Raw genomic sequence first — 16,353 nt, forward strand, 5'->3', positions numbered from 1 at the left:
TAAAATTCCTTTAAAATAACTCAAATAGTATACAGGTAAAAGCCAGAAAATTAGAATATTTTCATAAACTTGATTTATTTCCGTAATTGCGAACAAAAGGTATAACTTTTACATTATATGTAATCATTGCACGCAGACTGATGCACTTCAAATGTTTATTTATTTAATTTTGATGATCATAGGTGGCAACAAATGAAAATCCGACATTCCGTGGGTCAGAAAATTAGAATATTACCTGAGGCCAATACAAAAACAGGATTTGTAGAAATGTTGGCCAACTGAAAAGTATGAACGTGAAAAATATGAGCATGTACAGTACTCAATACTTGGTTGGAGCTCCTTTTGCCTCAATGACTGCATTAATGCGGCGTGGCATGGAGTCGATCAGTTTCTGGCACTGCTCAGGTGTTATGAGAGCCCAGGTTGCTTTGATAGTGGCCTTCAGCTCTTCTGCATTTTTGGGTCTGGCATTCTGCATCTTCCTCTTAACAATACCCCACAGATTTTCGATGGGGCTAAGGTCGGGCGAGTTGGCTGGCCAATTGAGTACAGAAATATCATGGTCCTTAAACCAGGCACTGGTAGATTTGGCACTGTGTGCAGGCGCCAAGTCCTGTTGGAACATAAAATCCCCACCTCCATAAAGCAGGTCAGCAGCAGGAAGCATGAAGTGCTCTAAAACTTGCTGGTAGACGGCTGCGTTGACCTTGGATCTCAGGAAACAGAGTGGACCGACACCAGCAGATGACATGGCACCCCAAACCATCACTGATGGTGGAAACTTCACACTACTTCAGGCAACGTGGATCCTGTGCCTCTCCTGTCCTCCTCCAGACTCTGGGACCTCGATTTCCAAAGGCAATGCAAAATTTGCTTTCATCAGAAAACATAACTTTGGACCACTCAGCTGCAGTCCAGCTCTTTTTTTCCTTAGCCCAGGTGAGACGCTTTGCGCGCTGTTTCTTGTTCAAAAGAGGCTTGACACGAGGTATGCGGCAGTTGAAACCCATGTCTTTCATGCGTCTCTTGGTGGTGGATTTTGAAGCACTGACTCCTGCAGCAGTCCAGTCCTTGTGAATCTCCCCCACATTTTTGAATGGGTTTTTTTTCACAATCTTCACCAGGGCGCGGTGATCCCTGTCGCTTGTACACTTTTTCCTACCACAGTTTTTCCTACCCTTTGCCTCTCCATTAATGTGTTTGGACACAGAGCTTTGAGAACAGCCAACCTTTTCAGCAATAACCTTTTGAGTCTTGCCCTCCTTGTGCAATGTGTCAATGGTTGCCTTTTGGACAGCTGTCAAATCTGAAGTCTTCCCCATGTTTGTGTAAGCTTCAGAACTGGACTGAGAGACCATTTAAAGCCCTTTGCAGGTGTTTTGAGTTAATCAGCTGGTTAGTGGGTGGCACCAGGTGTCTTCAAACTTGACCCATTTCACAATATTCTAATTTTCTGACCCACGGAATGTCGGATTTTCATTTGTTGCCACCTATGATCATCAAAATTAAATAAATAAACATTTGAAGTGCATCAGTCTGCGTGCAATGATTACATATAATGTAAAAGTTATACCTTTTGTTCGCAATTACGGAAATAAATCAAGTTTATGAAAATATTCTAATTTTCTGGCTTTTACCTGTATACACTGACAGTCAATAGAAACTTTGAGACCATATTTTTCAACATAATTTTTATTTCTTCATGTGAATCATTTGTTTAGCATATTGGCATACAGAAACAAAAATCTAAAGTCTCAAGAATGATTTCAAAATAAAGAATTTCACAAAAGAAAACGGCACCTGCCAAACACAAAGTCACAACAGTCAATACCGAGTATGGCCTCCATGTGCTTGGATGCAGGCAGCAATCCGTCGGCGCATGCTTTGGACCAGGCTTCTGATTGTGGGTTGGGAACAGCCCATACGCCTGGATACATCACTGTAGCTCAAACCGGCCTCCACCATACCCAGTGCCCGGAGACGTTGTTCATGTGATAGACGCGGCATGATGCTGTTCACTGGACTAACAATGGTGGCCTTTTTTGGGCCTTTATATAGGCCTTCAGAACCCATTCTCAAATTGTGCAGATACTCACTGAGTATTGCTTGGTGTGTATTTGGTTCACTTTTGCAAAGTGACCAACCCATGTGCAATGAATCATGACAAAATGACAACTCATCATTATCTCAACTACCAGGGCACTAGATCATCAGTAAATCCACAATGAATCATTACAACCCCCCTACAAGTAGAATTCTGCCTACATTTCTACCTCAAAGGTTCTATTGACTGTCAGTATATAATTAACTCAATCCAAAAGTGTACTGATTTATTTAACCTTTTAAGCTGCAAACATTATTTTTATGGGTTGGTTTCACCAAATAATGTTGCTTCAACTTAATATTATTTGTAATTTGAACTCAAATTTCTTCATTCGTTGATTTAAAACTAAATTCAGGTTAAGTTAACTCAATATAATTGGCTTGGTAACGACATTTTTCTTCACCTTGATGTCAGGATTTCAAGTCTTGTACTTACTGAATATTACAGCTACTTCATTTTTCAGAATTTTCTAACCTCAAACTAATTTATAATTATGATAATTACACACGTGGACAAAATTGTTGGTACCCCTCAGTTAAAGAAGGAAAAACCCACAATTCTCACTGAAATCACTTGAAACTCACAAAAGTAACAATAAATAAAAATTTATTGAAAATTAAATAATCAAAATCAGCCATCACTTTTGAATTGTTGATTAACATAATTATTTAAAAAAACAAACTAATGAAATAGGGCTGGACAAAAATGATGGTACCCATAACTTAATATTTTGTTGCACAACCTTTTGAGGCAATCACTGCAATTAAACGATTTCTGTATTTGTCAATGAGCGTTCTGCAGCTGTCAACAGGTATTTTGGCCCACTCCTCATGAGCAAACAGCTCCAGTTGTCTCAGGTTTGATGGGTGTCTTCTCCAAATGGCATGTTTCAGCTCCTTCCACATATGTTCAATGGGATTCAGATCTGGGCTCATAGAAGGCCACTTTAGAATAGTCCAACGCTTTTCTCTCAGCCATTCTTGGGTGTTTTTGGCTGTGTGTTTTGGATCGTTGTCCTGTTGGAAGACCCATGACCTGCGACTGAGACCAAGCTTTCTGACACTAGGCAGCACATTTCTCTCCAGAATGCCTTGATAGTCTTCAGATTTCATCGTACCTTGCACACTTTCAAGACACCCTGTGCCAGATGCAGCAAAGCAGCCCCAAAACATTACTGAGCCTCCTCCATGTTTCACCGTAGGGACAGTGTTCTTTTCTTCGTATGCTTGGTTTTTCAGTCTATGAACATAGAGTTGATGTGCCTTACCAAAAAGCTCCAGTTTGGTCTCATCTGTCCAAAGGACATTCTCCCAGAAGCTTTGTGGCTTGTCAACATGCATTTTTGCAAATTCCAGTCTGGCTTTTTTATGAGTTTTTTTCAGCAGTGGTGTCCTCCTTGGTCGTCTCCCATGAAGTCCACTTTGGCTCAAACAACGACGAATGGTGCGATCTGACACTGATGTACCTTGGCCTTGGAGTTCACCTTTAATTTCTTTGGAGGTTGCTCTGGGCTCTTTGGATACAATTCCAACGATCCGTCTCTTCAATTTGTCATCAATTTTCCTCTTGCGGCCACGTCCAGGGAGGTTGGCTACTGTCCCGTGGGTCTTGAACTTCTGAATAATATGAGCCACTGTTGTCACAGGAACTTCAAGCTGTTTAGAGATGGTCTTATAGCCTTTACCTTTAAGATGTTTGTCTATCATTTTTTTTCGGATGTCCTGGGACAATTCTCTCCTTCGCTTTCTGTTGTCCATGTTCAGTGTGGTACACACCTTTTCACCAAACAGCAGGGTGACTACTTGTCTCCCTTTAAATAGGCAGACTGACTGATTATGAGTTTGGAAACACCTGTGATGTCAATTAAATGACACACCTGAGTTAATCATGTCACTCTGGTCAAATAGTTTTCAATCTTTTATAGAGGTACCATCATTTTTGTCCAGGCCTGTTTCATTAGTTTGTTTTTTTAAATAATTATGTTAATCAACAATTCAAAAGTAATGGCTGTTTTTGATTATTTAATTTTCAATAAATTTTTATTTATTGTTACTTTTGTGAGTTTCAAGTGATTTCAGTGAGAATTGTGAGTTTTTCCTTCTTTAACTGAGGGGTACCAACAATTTTGTCCACGTGTGTAAGTACATGGCACTTAAAAACCTCTTTCTGTCAAATAATGTGGTAATTCTAGTTGGAACAACTTCATTTCTGAGTAATAACCTTAAAAAAATGTGTTCATATTAATGGTAGTTAGATAAAAATCTGAACTTACTGATTTAATTAACCTTTTAAGTGGAAAACGTGATTTTTTTATCTCTTGGATGAACTCAAATTTCTTGGTTGGTTGATTCAAAACTAAATTCAAGTTGAGTTAACTAACTTAATAACTTAATAACTGAATTTTCCTTCAGTTTTAAGGCAGAATTTCTAGTTGTCTCACCTGCTTAACATCAAGGCAACCTTTTTTTTTTTTTTTTAAATTTTCCAACTTAAAACCTGTTTAGAATTAAGTACAAAATGCTTAAAATTTTCTTTTAAATAATACTAGTTGGAATAGATTCATTTTAAAATAAATGATCAAATAGCAAACTTAAATAATAAACCTTTAGGCTGCAAACATCATTTTTATGGGTTGGGTTGATGAAATAATTCTGCATCAAGATTAGAACTTGAATTCTAAAGATAATGTTAATGTGAAATCTGAAGTCTGATTTCTTCATTCAAGTCTGTTGACGAACCAGAGGCAGGAAGTAACTGAGGATGATGTAGGGACTCCATAAAGCGTCTCAGTAAACTTGGATTCAGGGTTTTTAAGGCTGCACGACTCAGACGTTTTTCATAGCAGAATTGTAAATCCGCTCAACCTGCTGACCCGGTTGACTCACAGCGTTTAGTTTTCGAAACACCTCGAGCTGCAAAGTCCTGAATATGACGAATGCAGTGGAAGTATTTCTGCTGCATTAATGCATTCATCCTGGAGGTGTTTCAGTGTTTGTTTTTTGGCTTTGAACATCATGTTTCTGTCAGATTAGCTCAACTGTCCTCCGTCTTCTGCTGCTGAATGTCTTTTCTTGCACTCTGCACAGGGATTTGTTGAATGTAAACAGAAAATACACTCTGCCTGTCCATAAAAAGTCTCCACCTGGATTTAACTGAACAGATAGGTAAGAGAAACTACTAAAATTAGGTCAAAACCTTCCAATGCATTATTAAAACCTGAAGGATAGTGGAAAACCATCATCTTCAGGAACAAACTCTTAGATGATCGTAGGAAATCAACAGTAGAACTCACCGCTATGTTTAATAGTGGAAGTAAGAACATTTTCTCATGAAGGGAACTCAAAGGATTGGAACTAAACAGCTGTAGCTCTAAGAAAACCACTGATCAGTGAGGATGATCAGAAAAAAACACTTCAGATAGCTGTGGAGAATAAAGATTGGACTCCGGATCAATGGAAGAAAGTCATGTGGTCTGATGAGTCCAGATTTACCCTGTTCCAGAGGGATGGGGGCAGTAGTTAAGGTTTGGTTTGGTCCTGACTTTGTGCTGGTTTTTGACTTTTTTAGGACTGGTTTCAGACAGGATACTAACTGATTCTGAACATTTTTTTGAATTGGTTTAGGTTTGATTCTGATCCTGATTTTAGATCTTTTAAGGACTGGTTTTGGACTGGTTTTACAATCTCTTGGACTTTTTAAGGAGTAGTTTAGGTTTGATTTTGGTCCTGGTTTAAGACTTTTTGAGGAGTAGTTTCAGATTGTCTAAGGCAGGTCTTGGACTTTTTTAAATCCCAAGAACACCAAACCTACCACCAAGCATGGTGGTGGCAGTATCATGCTCCGTGGAACTGGAGCGTTACAAAAAGTAAATGGAATAATGAAGGAGGATTACCTCCATGTTCTTCAGGAAAACCTAAAACCATCAGCAGAATGTTGATCTTGATCAGTTGTGGCAAAGAAATGCTTCCATCAGGCTAGAATGAAGGTTCTAGACTGGTCTCCCCAAAGTCCTGACAACAAATGTAGTGGAACGGTACCAGAATTGATGCCGTTCCACTACATTTGTTGTCTTTCTGACTCAAAGTTGAGTCAGTTAAATTGATAGTATAATGAAACTGCCACCTCCATGCCTGACAGTAGGTACAGTGTCCTGAGGGGTCGAAGATAAACCAGCATATGGGGGCATCAGGGTAAGAAGAGAGGTGGATGAAGTGATGCCCTCATCATGGCTAGTGGGGGTTAGGGTTATGATGTGCGGTTGGTCTGGTTCAGCAACATTATGTTTCCAAAGAATGAGGTGGGCTGATACCTGAAGATACTGAATAACCAGGTCTTTCCATCAGTGGAGTTTTTTTCCCTGAAGGCATGGACATGTTCCAAGATGATGATGCCAGGATTCATGGGGTCACACTGAGAACTAGACGAGCCCTCAGTAGAGGGCAGAACCACGCCCATGCATGATACTCTGTATCAATTTTTATCATCCTACGTATATCCCTTCGTACTTGATCTGCTGACCTCTAACTCCACAACTGAGCAGGGGACCTTAGACCGATCTTCAGTGCCAAGTTTGATTATCCTGACTTCAGCACTTGCAGAGATATCTGACCGGACATACACACATACATACATACTTACCCAGCCAGCCAGATACTGAAGCGAATGCAGTAACCCCGCTGACGTACGTCAGGCGTGGTTAATGAGTGGATCAGAGAGCATGAGATGCATAGTCCTCCACAGAGTCCAGACCTCAGCCCCACTGACTTTTTTTTTTATGGATGGGCAGTGTACAATAAAAGGGCAAAAATAAAACCCTTTTCTCCTGATAAGAGGAGAAGTCATACATGTGGATAAACCCTGTCTGAGGAGACCCGGGGACAGTCCTTATCCATATTACTAAAGCGTTGCAGGCCTGCATGCCGTCCAAGCAGAAAATCAGGGCAATACGACGGTGTTGCCGTTTTTATCACCTCCCCGTCAGAGCGGCTGACTTGATGCAGGCAGTCATGCCGTCACCGGATTGTCAGGAAAGATGAATTTCCTTTTACCCGAGGTTGATTCTCTGGTAAGGTCGACCGGGAGACGTTTCAGTGTTTAACAGCCGGAGAGGAGGAAGGAAAACACCAGACTAGCAGCAAATCCAGCCCCAAGGAAGACTGACAGCCTGATGAATGGATGCCGTTCATCGACGTGTTCTGATATCAGGCCTTGAAGACATGATTGATCACTTTGAGTTAATTATCCTCCTGAGCTTTTATTCGGTAGATTGGAGTGTTTGTGAAGAACACAGTCGCAAACACAATCTAGTACATAATGGAGAGTAATTATCTGACATTTCTAGTGCTGGGATGTGATTAAAAGAATGAATCTAATTCATTAGGGGGTTTGTAATTAATTAATCACATTTTTGTCAAAAAGCAATATTTGACACAATAAGCAAAATTTTTCAATCCAAATAAATGTTAGTTGCTGGACTGTACTGCAAACTCTATTTGCAATTATAGCGATTATATTCAACATTTGAAGAGTTTTTGTGAACTCAAGCACTTTTAATGGTCTATTATGGGATGGCTGCACTGTTTGCCGGCACCAGGACTGTCATAGCTAACATATGGTGTGTTGCCCCACATCTCTTTTGCATAAAATAGTTTCATTTATGCAAATGAGATGCGGGGAGCGGAGATCCGACGCATCACGAAACTTTCATTAAACATCTAAACCAGCCGTCGTTGAACTAAAACCAGAACAGATTCAGCAACTTTCTTCTCGTAGTAGCTCACTTGTGATGACCTAAATATCTTCTGTCTGGTGGGCGGTGCACTTGGAGGTCACATGAAAGCCCTTCAGATCTTCAGTCTGATAGAAATGTTGGACCAACATGGCATCTCGTTCACAAACTTCCTGTTTTATTACAAAAACATTTAAGCGAAAATTATTTCTGAAATCATTTGAGGCGAAAAAAAAGCTGCTGAATCTGTCCTGGTTTTAGTTCAACGACGGATAGACGCACTGAATCGCAGCTCAAAACGCATCAAGCATGCAATACAGTGTGTTTCACATTGACAATGATTGGGATGCGAGAAACTGATGGATCCTGTCCTCACATCCTAATCACTGCATGCTGGTTGTGTCTCAGCAGAGCTCATTTGCATAAAGTAGACTTGACTTCTACTTTATGCAAATTCGTTGTGGCGAACAGAGGTCTGACGCATCACGAACTCTGAGATGATGCCATTGGCTTGAAGTGCTGTGGTGATCAGAAAACAACCACGCTTTCCAAGATTTTTAAAAGGAAACTTTCTGCCCAATGAGCTCAATGTGTCTCGTCTTCCTTCAATGTTCACCAAACTTTCTGACATCAATCAGTGCATCCTGAACAGACTTTAGGTTCATTAGCGACACCTGCTGGGCTGGAGTGTTCATCAGTGTGCCAGAAATTAGGGAACTGAGGAAGGTGCGATTAAATGCGCCAGTTTTTTTAACCCGTTATTTTTTCTGTGATCAATTAATTGTGATTAACACGTTAAAGTCCCAGCCCTAATGCATGAACATGAAAACCGGTGAAGTGAAGCAAAGCTGCACGTTGACACGATGTTTCTTTGTACTGATGAAATAATGACCACTGAGCCATCTGTCAGAATCAGTAGCTGCAGGTACAGTTTTCCAGATAATCTTCATTTTTGGACTTATTGAGTAATTATTTAGTCTAATTGTCAGAAAATGATGATGCAGATTCATCACCAACTTCTCAGAGTCAAATGCTTGTTTTCTCCAAATTTACACTCCAAACAACAGTAAACAATTCAGTGTTAACCTCTAATAATCTAATAGTTCTATGGTGTAATTCTGTTGTCGTGTCTACGGTTGTATTTTTAAGTTGAGGAAGCGTTGTCGCTGTTGTATTTTGGGTCTCCAAAGCTCACAAACCATCTAAAACTTGTGCTTTATGACGCTCTAACACACCGCTGGAACAGCTGTAGTGTTCTTCTGTACACTGGCTGCAGATAAATCCTCCCTCTGCAGACTAAACGAACGCTGTCCCAACACATCGTCCTCATCCGTGGATCCACTCGGACCGGCAGTGCAGCTGTCAGCTCCGATGTCTCCATGACTCAGCTGTTTGATGGACGTTGCTCAAAAGAAAAATGGGTTGTGGAGCCGGATTTTACCGCCTGGCCGCGACCTTGACATGTCGACAGCATGAGACTGAGTGAAGAGCTGCCGTAATCGTGCTGATGCTCGTCGTCCGCCTCGCCTCCACTCAAACCTCAACTGGGAAATGACCAAATTATCACCTGAGTGGTTGTAATGTCGGACTCACTCAGAGTTCTGCTCCATCAAAGCCAAACGCTGCTGAAAGAAACCCCAACATTAAAGGTGTTATGATGGTGCCGCTTCTAAAAACAGCCTTCTGAACAGCTTCAGCTACACACCACCGTTTACAAGTCTGAGGTCACTTACAAATATCCTTATTTTTGAAAAAGAAGCTTTTTTTTCTGTGTTAGTCATGATTTGAACCTTTTCGTACATTTTTGTGGTGATTTTGTTATCATTTTGGTCCATTTTTCCACTTTTTGTGATGATTTCACATCTTTTTGTGGTGATTTTGAACCTTCATGTGCTGTATGTGTTGTGATTTTGTTTCTTTGTGTTGTGTTTGCCTTCTTTCTATGAGTGTTTTTGCTCTCTTGCGGCAAAATTGCCGCACCAAAGATAAGGTGGTTTGTAGAAATATAGTTCCATAAAAAACTACATTTACAAGAGGTGTGATGACACAAAACCCACATTTGGGTGGATTTTATGGTTTACCAGAGAAAACAAAACAGGAGATGGATTCTTTAGAGTTCTAACTTATTTTAGAAGATAAAAACAGTAAAGTTGTTGCTGTCTTGAGTAAAAAAATGAAAGGAAACTCATGTATTAATCTGGATTAATCTGCAGTCTTCTTCAGATGTGTGATGACGGTAAAACCATTCTTTCTTTACTGATTTGTTGGTATAAAAAGTAACGTTTTCTTATTATAACAGACGACAAAATGAACATTATTCAACTACTGAAGAAAGACACTTTTTAGCTTTTTATTTTGTATTATTTCCTCACTTCCTGCAGATGTTTTAAATGAATGCACGTGTTTGAGGGCGGCTGCAGCGACAGTAACTCCCTCCATAACACATTAGCTGCCGTCTCCGTCTTTATTGATGCTCCTGGAGGAACGCTGACTTCTCCTTCACCCTGCAGACCTCATAGCTCCACCGCTGTCATCTGTCAGTTCAGCCTGCCGACGTTGGTACATATTAGCATTTGTAGTCGTCTCACGCTTTGCTGTTTCTCTGCAGGAAGACGGAGAAGAAGCCGAAGGCGGCGAGGACGTTGATCACCGCCGACGGACGAGTCCTGAACGTCAACGAGCCAAAGTATGAAGCAAAACAGGTCTTAGAAGTTTTATTTTCCAAAGCCAGGGTGGGTTTAATTTGGGTGGATTTTCCTCCACTGCTGGTTCTTGGTCATGTCATCAGATCTTAAACAGCTTTACAAAGCCACTGAATAAGATTTAAGTCTGTAGTTAATATTCAAACATCTGATTTACGTACTGGTCGTTGAACATCTTCAGTCTGAGGGATTTTTTTTTCTAAAGTGGTGAATCTTGATTAAGTCAACCATGTAAGTATGAGTTGTAAAACCCTGATTTTTTTGGCCAGTAGTAATATAATCTACACTACAGCCAAGAGTTTGGGGTCACTTAGAAATGTCCTTATTTTTTTATAGAAAAGTATTTTATTTCAATGAAGGTAGCATTAAATGAAAGATAAATCCAGTATAGACATAGTTAATGTGGTAAATGACTATTCTAGCTGAAAAAGGCTGATTTTTAATGGAATATCTCCATAGGGGTACAGAGGAACATGTTATTTTTTCTCAGAAAGTTTGCCACTGCTGGAACTATACGCTGCAATCTACATACACTTACACCATTTCAGCCTCTTAGGGTGAAAGATTGAGGTTTTACTGTTGGTGAAAGCATGTTTTGACCATATTTGCACCATCCTGTAACCTGTTTGTATTCTTCTACCAAAGCAGCCTTGTAGCTTTTGATTCCATGTGTAGATATCAATGGTCCTACCAAATTTCAAGACTCCAGCCACATTATTTTTAAAGTTATGGCTCATTGAACATTGCTCCACAGATTGGCACAAAGGAAAACTGCAGAAACCTCTTTGATGTCTAAAGTGTTGGCAAAACTCCTCATTATCATTGGGTGCCTTTTTATGAATGTTTCGTGTCCTTTTTAGTGATTTGTGCCATTTTGTGTTTGTTTTATGTCACCTCCTGGTCATTTTATGCGTCTTTGTAGTGATTAGTCTATTTGTGGTGTGGTTTTTTTTTTGGTCAAGTTGTGGCTCCGCAGTGGTTATTTTGTGTCTTTCTATGCCTGTTTTATATCTTTTTGTCGTCATTTTGTGCTTTTTTTCCTGGATGTTTTGTGTCCTTTTTTGGTTATTTGTGTCACATTGTGTGAGTTGTTTTAATTTTCTGCCTCTGTATTTGTTTGTGTCATAATATGGTTGTTTTATGTCACATCTTTGTAGTAATTAGTCTATTTGTGTTTTTTGTTTTTTGGTCACTGTGGTTCCGTTGTGGTCATCTTGTGCCTTTTTATGGATGTTTTGTGTCTTTTTTTGGTTATTTGTGTTATCTTATGGTTGTTTTATGTCACTTCCTGGTCATTGTGGACATATTTGTTTACATTTTGTGTCTCTTTGTAGTGATGAGTCTATTTTTAGTGTGTTTTTTGGTCACTTTGTGGTTCTGTGATGCTCATTTTGTGCCTTTTCCTTAATGTTTTGTGCCTTGTTTTTCGTTATTTGTGTCATCTTGTGGTTGTTTTATGTCACTTCCTGGTCATTGTGGACATATTTGTTTACATTTTGTGTCTCTTTGTAGTGATGAGTCTATTTTTAGTGTGTTTTTTGGTCACTTTGTGGTTCTGTGATGCTCATTTTGTGCCTTTTCCTTAATGTTTTGTGCCTTGTTTTTCGTTATTTGTGTCATCTTGTGGTTGTTTTATGTCACTTCCTGGTCATTGTGGACATATTTGTTTACATTTTGTGTCTCTTTGTAGTGATGAGTCTATTTTTAGTGTGTTTTTTGGTCACTTTGTGGTTCTGTGATGCTCATTTTGTGCCTTTTCCTTGATGTTTTGTGCCTTGTTTTTCGTTATTTGTGTCATCTTGTGGTTGTTTTGTCACTTTTTAGTCATTTTTTCGCGTCCTTGTATTGATGACTCTGTTTGCAGTGTGTTGTTGGTCACTTTTGAAGTCATTTTGTGTCTTTTTGTTGTCATTTTGTGTCTTTTTATGTATGTTTTGGATCCTTTTTGTCACCTTTTAATCAGTCTGATTTTCTCTTGAAAAGAATTACTGTTATTACATTTTAGCTTTTTTGATTTTATATTTCAGAAATCTCTCAAATCTAAATGAATCAATGATTAAAATGACCAGTTAGAATCCAAAAACACTGAATATTTAAAAATAGTTTTCAACTGTAAAATGGAAAAACAATTGCCTGCTGTTAGAATTTGGTTTTATTTTATAATTTATCACATTGCATGGTAAAAGTCTTGACATGTGTAGAAGAACAGCTTTTATTCTTTATAAAGTCCTGTTGTTTGGAGCCGAGGCCTCGACCGCTCAGTTCCTCTGTGGTGCTTCCAGCTGTGATCCACCGAGTCGCTGAGCAAACGCAGCAGAAAGAAACATAATTGGTTCTCAGAGCGGAACACATCCAATCGGCCGTTCAATTTTATTGTGAAAACATAATAAAGTCTCGACTGTAATCGTTTCCGCTGTCGTGTCGATTCCCCAAGACCCTCCAGTAGCTCCAGGTGGAAACGCCACCAGGTGCAGAGTGATTGCTCCATCAGCAGCAGATTGGTTCGTCTTCGGGGGAAACCTGATCGCTGTGGGCCGCCTGGTCTCCCTCCATTAGCCCGAGGTTTATATCCAGGCCGCGGGGGTCGAGGCCTTAAAACAGGCCGATTTAATTTGTAATCTGAGCTGAGGACACACTGGGGTCAGGAAGGTATCCTGGTGTGATGGATCGTGTTGCTGTAGCAGGACGGTTTATTCACCGCAGACGCCTGATAACAGTCACATCACAGAACGTATAGCCTGACTGTAAAGACACACTGTGGAGACTCAGCACACTCAGATATTGTGATTCTGAGTCAAAATGTGTTTAATTTTACACATGAGATGGCATGTTTGTGTCTCTTTGTGGTCATTTTTGGGTGGAGTATTTGTGGTCTTTTTGTGCCTTTTTATGGATGTCACATTTTCGTCATTTTGTACATCTATAATCATTTTATGCATCTTTGTCGGGTTGAGTCTATTTGCAGTCTGTTTTTGATCACTTTATGATTCAGTTGTGGTCATTTTGTGTGTTTTTATGCCTGTTTTGTGTCTCTTCGTGGTCATTTTGTGTCTCCTTACTGTTCTTTTTGTCTTTTTGGGGTATTTGTGTCATTTTGTGGCTGTTTTATGTCACTTTCTAGTCATTTTATGCATTTTTTGTGCTGAGTCTATTTTTGGTGCGTTTTTGGACACTTTGTGGTTGAGTTGTGGTGGTTTTGTGTCTTGATGCCTGTTTTGTGTTTCTTCGTGGTCATTTGTGCCTTTTTATGGATGTTATGTGTCATATCTTAGTCATTTTGTACATCTTTATAGTCATTTTGTACATCTTTGTAGCACTGAGTGTACTTTTGGTGCGTTTTTGTGGCTGAGTTGTGGTTGTTTTTTGTCTTTTTTATTCCTGTTTTTGGTCACTTTTGACCAACTTTTTTTGGTTGTTTTGTGTCTCCTTGTAGTCATTTTGTGTCTTTTTTGGTTATTTGTGTCATTTTGTGCTTCTTTTATATCACTTCTGCTCATTTTTTACATCTTTATAGTCATTTGTGGTGTGTTTTTGGTCACTTTGTGGTTTCACTGTGGTTGTTTTGTGTCTTTTTATGCCTGTTTTCTGTGTCTTTGTGGTCATTTTATGTTTAATTACGGTTGTTTCATGTCTTTTTTGGTTGTCATTTTGCACATCTTTGCAGTCGTCTTGGTCGTGCTTGTGTTATGCTTTATGCCTCTTTGTGGTCGTTTTGTACCGATTTGTTTTTAATCTGTAAATTCTTCTGTATGTGTGCTAACAGGCTGGATTTCTGTCTAACTGAAGATGATGAGGCCAGCGTGATTATCTTGGACCTGGCAGTGTTCAGGTAGGACGTTTGAGCTCCAGCTCTCAGCAGCTTCATTCATCCAGGATACGCTTTAATTAAATCCTTATATTGTGCCCCACTTCAGCTAATTAATCTCAGTCTCACGTGTCCCCAGAATGTGATGTTTTTTTCAGCTTGATTTTACCAGGACTGTAAATGCTGTCTGGCTTGTTTTGTCTCTAATGTCGTTAATTTAAACATCTTTATAGACATCTTTATGCTGTTTGCGCTGTGTTATGTCTTTTTGTGATCATTCTATGTATTTTCATGGTTGTTTTGTGTCTCATTGTGGTTGTTTTGCCTTTTTTTGCTTGTTTCTCCATCTCTTTATAGTGGTTTTGCAGTTTTGAGTCTGTGTTGTGGATATGTTCATTGGTCACTGTGGGTTTTATCGTGGTTGTTTTGTCTCTTTGCGGGGATTTTGTGGTCATATAGTGTCTTTCTGTGGTTGTTTTGTGTCACTTTATAGTCACTTTTCATGTCTTTGTAGTTTTAGGTCTATTTGTGATGTCTTTTTTGCTCTCTTTGTGATTGTTTTGTGTCTTTCTGCGATAATTTTATGGTTTTTATGCCTGTTTCGTGTGTTTTTCTGGTCACATTGTGCATTTTTCTGGATGTTTTGTGTCTTTTTTTGGGTTATTTATGTCATCTTGTGGTTGTTTTATGTAACCTTGTAGTCATTTTTCATGTCTTTCAATACGTTTTTTGGTTGTTTTGGGGTTTTTCGTGGCAGTTTTGTCCCTTTGTTTGTGTCTTTCTGTGTTTGTTTTGTGTCACTGTATAGGCGTTTTTCTTATCTTTGTGGTTTAGAGTCTATTTGTGGTGTCTTTCTTGGTCCCTGTAGTTAATTTGTGGTCGTTTAGTGTCTTTCTATGGTAGTTTTGTGTTGCTTTCTAGTTGTTTTGTGTCACTTCATTGTGATTTTTCATGTGTTTGTAATTTTAAGTCTATTTTTGGTGTCTTTTTTTGTTCACTTGTGGTTATTTTGTGGTTATTTAGTGTCTTTCTATGGTTGTTTTGTGTCGCTATATAGCCATTTTTCACGTCCTTGTGGTATAGAGTCTATTCTTGGTGTCTTTTTTGGTCTCTTTGTGATCATCTTGTGTCTTTCTGAGGTAGTTTTGTGTCTTTTTATGCCTGTTTTGTGTTTTTTGTGGTCATTTTGTGACTTTTTAATTAATGTTTTGTGTGTTTTTGGGGTGATTTGTGTTATGTTGTGGTTCTTTTTTTCACTTTCCAGTCATTTGTCATGTCTTTGTAGTTGTGAGTCTGTTTTGTGGTTGTGGATATATTTATTGGTTATTTTGGGGTTTTTCATTGTTGTTTTGTCTCTTTGTTGTTGTTTTGTGGTCATTTAGAGTCTTTCCATGGTAATTGTGTGTCACTTCAGTCATTTTTTTATGTCTGTAGTTTAGAGTCTATTCTTGGTGTCTTTTTTTTGGTCTCTGTGTTTATTTTGGGGTCATTTTGTGTCTTTCTATGGTTGCTTTGTGTCACTTTCTAGTTGGTTTGTGTCACCTAATAGTAACTTTTCATGTCTTTGTAGTTTACAGTCTATTCGTGGTGTCTTTTTCAGTGTCTTTGTTGTTATTTTGTGTATTTCTATGGCAATTTTGTGTTGCTTTCTAGTTGTTTTGTGTCACCTAATAGTAATGTGTAGTTTTAAGTCTATTTGTGGTGTCTTTTTTTGTCATTTTGTGGTTACGTTCATTAGTCCTTTTGTATTTTTTGTGGTTGTCTTGTCTCTTTGTGGTCAATTTATGTCATTTTATGGTTGTTTTATATCACTTTCTAAGTCTTTGAAGTGTTTTGTTCCCTTTTCGGTCATTTTGTGTGTTTTTGTGAACATTTTGTGTCACTCCGTAGTTTTTTTTTCTTGTCCACACTCTCAGTTCCGTTTGTCGTACGTTATTGTTCACTTTGCTCAACTCTTAGCAGCTTCATTCATCAAGAATTGACTTTAATTAAATCTTTTCAGGTCCCATATTGT

At 39.0% G+C, this 16,353-nt stretch overlaps 1 protein-coding gene across 3 annotated transcripts in view; it reads left to right on the plus strand.

Moving 5' to 3' along the window:
- dnaaf11 (dynein axonemal assembly factor 11) overlaps positions 1 to 16,353 on the plus strand; it is a 61,748-nt gene that overhangs the window by 18,624 nt on the left and 26,771 nt on the right. For all 3 annotated transcript variants that reach the window (XR_007944370.1, XM_051953855.1, XM_051953854.1), the window contains exons 7-8: positions 10,441 to 10,518; positions 14,298 to 14,363. Coding sequence is in view for 2 of the 3 variants with exons in the window: in XM_051953855.1 (XP_051809815.1) it covers positions 10,441 to 10,518; positions 14,298 to 14,363 (144 nt within the window). In the remaining variant the exon portion in view is untranslated. The remainder of the gene's footprint in view (positions 1 to 10,440; positions 10,519 to 14,297; positions 14,364 to 16,353) is intronic.

This window comes from Acanthochromis polyacanthus, chromosome 9 (genome assembly GCF_021347895.1).
Source record: "Acanthochromis polyacanthus isolate Apoly-LR-REF ecotype Palm Island chromosome 9, KAUST_Apoly_ChrSc, whole genome shotgun sequence".
NCBI classification, from domain to species: domain Eukaryota; kingdom Metazoa; phylum Chordata; class Actinopteri; family Pomacentridae; genus Acanthochromis; species Acanthochromis polyacanthus.